Source organism: Nilaparvata lugens, chromosome 2, assembly GCF_014356525.2.
Source record: "Nilaparvata lugens isolate BPH chromosome 2, ASM1435652v1, whole genome shotgun sequence".
NCBI lineage: Eukaryota > Metazoa > Arthropoda > Insecta > Hemiptera > Delphacidae > Nilaparvata > Nilaparvata lugens.
In genome coordinates, this window is record NC_052505.1 from 94,345,877 (window position 1) to 94,354,921 (window position 9,045).

At 34.0% G+C, this 9,045-nt stretch overlaps 1 protein-coding gene across 1 annotated transcript in view; it reads right to left on the reverse strand.

Moving 5' to 3' along the window:
• The window catches only part of LOC111047837 (WD repeat-containing protein on Y chromosome-like), a 29,171-nt gene extending 21,815 nt beyond the window's left edge, over nucleotides 1-7,356 (reverse strand). The window contains exon 1 of the mRNA XM_039420279.1: nucleotides 7,294-7,356. Coding sequence (XP_039276213.1) covers nucleotides 7,294-7,356 — 63 coding nt within the window. The remainder of the gene's footprint in view (nucleotides 1-7,293) is intronic.
• Between the last annotated feature and the right edge of the window lie 1,689 nt (nucleotides 7,357-9,045).

Sequence of the window (9,045 nt, forward strand, 5' to 3'; positions counted from 1 at the left end):
AATGATTTGAATCTTAGAATTATGGGATGAATGAATGAATGAAATTAGAATGAGTAATAGTGAATACAATATTGTATAATAATAATTAAAATTTGATAAATGAAACAAATGTTATAGGGTGGGATTCAATTAAAATTTCATAAATTGATTGAGTAACATTGCCAATATATAATACTAAAGAACAGAAAATCTTGAGATGGGAAGATGAAAATGTATTATGTAGAATGGAGATGGATGTGGAAAATGGATGAATGAATGGAATAAAGAATAGAAAGGAAGGTAGAATAGAATAGAAAGGAGAAAGGGAGAGAGTGAGTGAGAAGAGAGAGAAAGTGGAAGAGAAAGAGAGAGAGAGCGAAGAAAGAGTGTGTAAGAGACATGGACAGGGAGGAGTTGAAAGTGAAATTATTAATCTACACACATCAAAAGAACAGACGGAAGAATTTTAAAGGCGAGTAGGTAGCTAACAAAGTGTGAATTTCTTTTGCCGCTTTTAGATCTCTGAGTCACGTCCCAGATGAAAGTGAATTAGTAGGCCTATGATATGAGTAGCCAAGTGGAGAAAAACCTTTAGTTTGCTACATTCAAATATTAGTTTGCGATATTGGAACAATTAGAATCCGATTAACCAGTATACAGGTTCATAATTAATTTTTTTTTCCTTTCACGAAACCCTGACCTCGAAATTATTGAACTTGTCATTGTTGGCGACCTCTTTTATTCGAGTTCTCAGGCTTGTTCCACATACAGTGATGTGGTAGAACTATCAAATATCACGCGATAGCCTCTTCCTTGCAACACTGACAGAAAGGTGATAAGGCTACAGGATACATAAAACATGCTACTTCTTGAATATGATGGAGGTACTATGGAAAGGTTCACGTTATAATGGCAGTTGAGAAAGATAGGAGAACGGCGTTGCAGTTTCTCTGCCTTGCTAATGCCTTCTATAGAGGATAGCTGATACCAGTATATCTGATGTAACATTGACTGTTCTATCTTGTTTGAAAATAGCTTCAATATAACTAGTAGTTCTGTGAACAGTATACCTCACGCAGTATTCTCATCCACAAGTACCTCATTGAAAGTATAAACCTTACTAGCCGTCAGGCTCGATTCGCTCTCCATATCCGTCTAGCCAGGGGGCTCCGCCCCCTGGACCCCCGACTTGGTAGTCAAAGAATGAGATCAGCAGGCTCGCTTCGCTCGCCTGCATTTTTCATTTGAGCATCATATTTTAGGACGATCTAGTCGGGGGTCCAGACTAAACGTCTGGCTAACGGATATGGCGAGCGAAGCTATCCCAGGGATAGCTCTGATTGAAGTAGCAGTGCCCAATCAATTTTTCCGCGATAAATGCATTCCAATATTCAACTTGGTTCCAACCTAACAAAGTCAACTCAACTTAATGCCAACCTGACAAATATAAATTTAGTTACCAGTTAACAACTGTTTCGAAGAGGTACTCTCTCTAGATTATAGCTCTATATTAACATATGATATGTACATTTTTCAATTATAATTAAGAGAATAAGAAGAATATACATGCTAAAAGACGAACTTTAAACCCTTAAAAACCACCCTTAGAGTAAAAATATTGCCAAAAGATTTTTTAGTGCGCCTCTAAAGGGCCAACTGAACATACCTACCAAATTTGAACGTTTTTGGTCTGGTAGATTTTTAGTTCTGCGAGTGAGTAAGTGAGTGAGTCAGTCAGTGAGTGAGTGCCATTTCGCTTTTATATAAATATAGATGGAAATACAGCAATAGACTGGCTTCTCCACACATCTGTGTAATCACTTGTCAGCTGATTTATGATGAATAATTCTATAGTCTGATTTTTACTCTAATATTGGCGTATGAAGGAGGCTCCTTTTTCCTTTTATATTGTCCATGATATCGAAAATTTCCAAAAACCTTGTATATACGTCGACGCGCAATTTAAAAAGGAACATACCTGTCAAATTTCATGAAAATCTATTACCGCATTTCGCCGTAAATGCGCAACATATAAACATTTAAATATTAAGAGAAATGCCAAACCGTCGACTTGAATCTTAGACCTCACTTCGCTCGGTCAATAAATGAAAGAATTTTTATACACGTACGGGATTGGAATTCATGAATGATGCATCATCACGTCTGAACTACTCAACTGATTAACTTGAAATTTTGCATATGGATTCTTAATTCAACGAGGACGGTTATGCGCCTATTTTGACTTTTTCAAGATTTCAGTGGGTCAAGTTTTCAGTTTGTTAAATTTCTATGCAGACCCTTGCGGAACACGGGTTAACATGAATTGTCAACGATACTCTCAAATTGAGTAAAGATACTTCTATCAGTTAGTTGTCTCTGAATATACCTACTGAGCTCGACCAAGCGAGTATGAATAGTCCCATTAAAACACACGTGAATTATATTTCCACTGTACCTGACACGTTCACTGATACTGATATGTGTGAATCTATAGTGAGGTTCACATTATAATGGCAGTGCAGAAAGATAGGAGAACAACGTTGCCGATCTCTGTCTTGCCAATGTCTTCTATAGACGGTAGCTGATACAGGTTTATGATGTAATATTTATTGTTCATTCTCGTTTGAAATAATCAATTATATTCGATTGAGCACGAAATTATTTTTTCAATAATTTCATAATGAATTTTCAAAATTAAGATGAAATATTTTGTTTATTAATTATTAATTCTACATTGTTGAAAGTCGATCTGGCCACAGAGCAAAGCGAGAAAGAGACAGCGCTATCCGCTTTGTTGGATGATAGACAAGGATAGCAATACCATTGCTAACCAAACACTGCCATCATAACGTGGACTTCACCATAGTTAAAACTTCCCTTCCTTAGCACCAGACATCCTCAAATTGTCAACTCTTAGTAAACAGACTCACTTTTCCGCTAGAAAGTAAAGATCGTGAAACTGGTTAATCACCTCCTGCCCCCAACAAAAGTTTAACTGAAAAATCGTGTTGCAGAATACATTATTTACGTCAGTCGGATTCAAGTTTTTCGATCCAGCCTTTTACTTTCTGTGAATACTCTTTCAGTGAAGAGGATCCTCAAAGACTGGGTCATCAGGATACTTGTGAATAGTTGGGTTCACATTTCACAATATTGCTTTCATTGCCCTCTATGAAGATAGAATCATTTCTAAATGTCAGCATTGGTTGAATTAGTTACCAATAACGTTATCCATAGTAGATGCTAACAGTTAAAAGTGAAATAGCAGCCAGATTCCAGAACGGTAACCAGTTTATTAATTTTGAATTTCGTTTTTCAACTACTTATTGAATCTCGTTTTCGTTTCCAACAGCTCACTGATTCTAATATTTTATCCATAGTAGGTACTTACAGTTTAAAGTGAACATACCAGCCAGATTCCAGATAGGTAACCAGTTTATTCAATTCTGAATTTAAGTTTTCAACTATTTATTGCATCTCGTTTTCGTTTCCAACAACTTACTGATTCTAATATTTTTAACGTTACTAGTCACCTTAATTTCATTCTTGCTTTCGTTTGGGACCACTTTAAGAACGATTGAAAATTAACCTAATAGAATTGAGTGGTGAGACTCTTACCACTAAAGTATAATAAAGTCTAATATCTTTTAACGTTACTAGTCTTCTAAATATTCTATTCTGGCTTTCGTTTGAGGCCACTCAGTCTTCACTATAGATGATGAATAATTAACCGGTAATAGAATTATGTAGTATAACTGGATAAAGTAAAGTGGTTGTATTTGAATGATCTGATATAAATGGTCTAATATTTCTCTACATTACTAGTTTTCTCAAGTCTTCACGATAGATGATAAATTAACCTAATAGAATTAAGTGGTAAGACTCGACTGAGTAAAGTGGTTGAAAAGAGATTACCTACCTGAAGATATTGAGCTGGTTTAATGTAACTTAATAGGATAATATCAAGTAAAAATACATGACCAAGTAGATTGGTTGAATCTAATCAAGATAAAGTTATAGATTGAAGATTAACCCAAGTTATCACTTGATTTCGTGAAGTGAATTGAAAAGTGCTGATTGAAAAGTGAAATCTTGTCATTTGAAATTGGATTGGGTAGAGCTGTTTATCACAAAATTATGATGATCTAGAAAAATCCAGAGTTTCTTAGTGATGATTTCAATACATTGAGAATAATGACTGTTCATCAGCATCAACCATCTGAAAGTTTCATCATACAACTGAGCTCTTTGAAAATGAAAGATAGCAAATTCAATCCGGAAAATCAAAATATTCTTTTAAATACGGTTTTTGGTCCAGCAAAATTATTCCTTTAATATATGTGAATATTTCCTATTCTAGTGTTAATAATGTGAAATATTTCTTCTATGTTTGGGTTTAAAGAATCTGAATTAAAAATCGACTTTATAAAAAATTAAGGACTGAAAATTTCGTAAAGTGAACAACTACAAGATCAACCTATTTTGGAGTATGTGTAATCTTATCAAAATTTGGGAGAGGAATAGCACAAGGTTACCTTGTTTTTCTCTCCCTACCATTTTGATGATGTACTTATTGTATGAATCAATAAATGTGGATTCTTGAATGATAATTATTATAGAATACTGTTCTATTATCCGGGTTTCTGAAAACATTTCGAAAGAGAAAACTTTATAGGAGACAAACTACAATTTGTCAGCCTAATAAACGACTTTTGAAAAATTATGTACAATAGCTATCAATTCATCGACAATTCGAGTTTGTGTTTCAATTTTCCAAAAATTATAGAGAACTTTGATCGATACGTCTTTATAATGCTCTTGCATAATTCCACTATAAATATTATACTATGAACAATTTGTCATTCCTGTTTTGAAAGGACACGCTTATTCGTGAATAAATTGATCCAAGAATTTCTTTTGAATGTAGGCTAGTTATCCTGAGAAGATGATTAGTTGAATAAAACATAATCAATTCAGTCTGATAATTTGTTAATTTATTAGAAGTGCATACAAAGGGACAAACTTTTCCGTAGAGAAATTTAGTATCAATTTTCACTTGAATGTAGGCTAGTTATTTTGAAAACAACATATCATTCAAATTCTTCAATTTATCAACAAGTGGATTCAAAAAGGCAAAAACTCTCATGGAGAAATCAACTTCTATCTTTATTAAAGAGTAGTTATTTTGAAAATATAATTAATCTACTCATCTACCAACATACAGTATACTCTTCATAATGGTATTTCATTTCTGAAAGTTGTGAAAAGGATTCGATACGTCGCTAGTATTCTCCACTCTCGAGAATGTCATTATTATAATTCACTAACAAGAAAAGTCTTTCTAATGGAAGCAATTTGACGATATGAAGGTTAGAGTACATGGAAGTGGAGAAGATTGAAAAGCTATTAGTCCAACGAGAGTGCTGGACTTGAAACAAACGAACGAAAACGAATATCTTCTCTCTCTCATTCTCACTGTCTCACTCACTCTCTCTCTTTTTATTCTATCTCTCTCTTTCCCATCAACTGGCTTATTCACTTCCTCTCCCATATTTACTGTCTCATTAACTAACTTTATCTCTCTTCCTCACATGTCCATAGTCTCATTAAATCTCTATCCCATATTCACTGTCTCACTCCCTCCCTCTTACTCACTCTCTCACTTTTATTAACTCACTCTCTCTCGGGCTCTCTCTAACACATAACAACTGTTTCATGAACTGTCTATCCCATATTCACTGTCTCATTAACTAACTTTATCTCTCTCCCTCGCATATTCACTATCTCATTCACTTACTCTATCTCTCTCCTCAACTTTTTAATATTCTTTCCGAAGAATGGACATTGATATGTCCAAAGCTCCGCTAATTTATGTAGATGCATAACAATATAATTATCTATAGTATTATATTACAAATTACTTTTTCATATCATATGCAGTTCAATAATTATTTTCTTAGTCTATATTATGTAAATTCATCTATAATTTTGCTGTATTGTAAGCTATTGTATATAAGTGTATAAGCCAGTATATATTGTAATCTACATAAATAAAGTACTCAATCAGTCAATCAATCAACTTATTCCTTCATAACCTCACTCTTTTATCGAAACTTTTATTCATTGAAATGTGGGAGAAAGACAGTTTTGGGCTATGCCTGTTGTCTTCTCCCAATCGTATTATATTGTAAAAATGATTTGTAATTGTTAATGGAAGAAATAAATAGATATTTACAGTATCTTTCAATCTCTCTACCATATTCACTGTCTCACTCCCTCACTCTCCTCCACTCACACTCTTCCATTATATTTCTCTCTCTCTCACTCTCTTCTATAGGGTTGTGTGGCAGAGAGGACCAGGAGTCCTAACTCTGTCCTAATGAAAGCAAATAATCAATATATATCCCTCAATATATATCCCTCGCACTATCTCTCCCACTCACATCGATTTACAAACTTTTCTTCTCTCTCAATCTTCCGTGGTGACTCTTCTCTCCCATTGACAATATCCATCTATAGTGAGGTTCACGTTATAATGGCAGTGTTTGATAACCAATGCTATTGCTATCCTTGTCTATCATTCAACAAAGTGGATGGCGCTATCTCTTTCTCGCTTTGCTCTGTTTCCAGATAGTCTTCTTAACAATGTAGAATAAATAATTAAATAACAAAATATTTCATCTTAATCATGAAAATTCATTATGAAATTATTGAAAAATATAATTTCTTGCTTAATAAAATATAATTGATTATTTCAAACGAGAATGAACAGTTAATATTACATCAATAAACCTGATGTATCAGCTACCGCCTATAGAAGGCATTGTGACAAAACAGAGGTTCGGCAACGTTTTTCTCCTATCTTTCTCCGCTGCCAACGGGGACCTCATCATACAGAGTGTGCTCACTCTCGTACTCTATTTCTATCTCACTCTCACACCTGGTTGTGTGTTGATGGGAAGAATATTATTTTATATCCTTCTTAAAGAATCGACAATTATTTGTTGAAACACCGCCGATTTATGAAGTTACATTACAATTTTATAATATTGTTATTCTAAATTGCATCTAATCTTTAATTGATTGATTATCTATACTTTGTAAAATACGTTGAATAATTAGCATTACCGTCATTTAATGTAAATTAGTGTATAAGCCAATAATACTGTAACATACATAAATAAAAAAATCTAATCTAAACTCGCTCTCTTCTCCTACTCTCATATACCATCTCTGTCACTCACATCACTTTCTCCATCTCTCTCTTTCTCTCTCTCTCTTCTCCTACTCACATATACCATCTCTGTCACTCACATCACTTTCTCTCTCTCTCTCTTCAGCACCCTTCTCACTCGCTCTCCCGTACTTCTCTCTCATTTTGACAATATCTATCTCATTTGCTGAAAGTGAAATACGAAATGAGTGGAGGATCAACTTCGGATCGAGACCAGGTGAAAGGTGAAATAGCTGGCAATTGAAAGAGAAAGAATTCGAGTCAATGCTTTCTCTCGACTACTTTATCAGTGTTTGGCAACAAGAGCTGCTAAATTACGTGCAACTAATACTCTACTGTCCACACATCTGGGTGATTAATCGATAAAATACCTGCACAATATGAAGTATCTAATGTGAATTTTAGTAACAGCGTATAAGACATATCCTTGCAGTTGAATGGAGAGTTATTCTATAATCTCTGATCTAGAATATTATGAAGGGAAGAATTGGCTTAAGACGTACATTGGCTTACAGACGGAAACACGAATTACCTATCAAGTTAATCAGTTAAGTAGTTGAGACGTGATGATGCGTCATTCATGAATTTCCTATCCCGTACGTGTGCAAGCGAGTCTCTCCATTATTATATTATAGATGAGAATGGAACTAATAATCTATTAGAACAATTCCAGATACAAGTATAGATTCGAGATGATTCTAACAAATTGTTAGTAATTAGGCCTACCCATTATCAATCTCCAGAAAACTGGAAGCTGAAAGACTGAGATTTTACTGTCATTGGTCGAGACAATACATGGCCATATTTTGAATACTTGGAGTCTCGGCCAATGAGAGTAGAGCTCAACGTTAATTGGTCTGCAGCTACTGACCAATCGTAGGGCGTTATCCACACTATATTATTTTACTGCTTAATATTCAAGTTTTCAATTTACTAGCGATTGATAATTTTGTAACAAGCGGAACTAGTATTTCAAATTGCTTTAGTAAATGAGTAGCTATGACAATATCTAGTCGTTTTCATTGAATTTGAACTATTAAACAACAATTAATCTCTGGTGGAGTAGAATAATTCGATCAGAAGAATTAGTAGTAGAAAATAGTGGTTGAAGAAAATACGGAATATGAAATAAAATAAAGTGGACTAAAGCATCCACCATCCAGAATACTTCAAAAATCTTTTTGTACTGTATGCTTGACTCTCTTCTTATCACTGAAGCTTATTTTGTTGAGAGAATAGTTCAAAAAAGAATAAATTCATTATCAAAGGCCAGACGATTGTAATGAATGAATTTATGGAATCTGTTTAACAGAATACCTACCTGGTGAACTAGTTCATTTAAATTACTAGGATATCCAAGGGAAGATTGTACAATTTAGTTTGACTTTAATTGATGCTCAGTGTGAACAAGTTTCTTCTTGATCATGACTGCTTCAATTAGCTGATTAATTCAATGTGGGAATGGAAATCAGAGCAAATTACAGTCTCTCGTCATGCATTAACTAGAAAGTGCATCTCTCATCCCCAATATAATGCAATTTTCCAAAAACTTCAAGAATCTTATCTCAGTGATAAAGAAATTATAAAAAATGGATTTTATCGGGAGGCTGAAGAGGAGGAAACTTTTTGAACAAGTTTAAAATCAATTTATGATAGTGTATGCAGATTAAATCATGTTTACTGTTCTCATTATCTCAGAACTAATTAAACCATCAATGTATGAACTAGATTTATAGTTTTCTATAGTGTAAGATTTATAGTGGAATGAGTCTCAACTGAAATGTTCTCTCAAATGGGAATGATTCTCTCAAAAATCCGCTTCTCTCAAATAG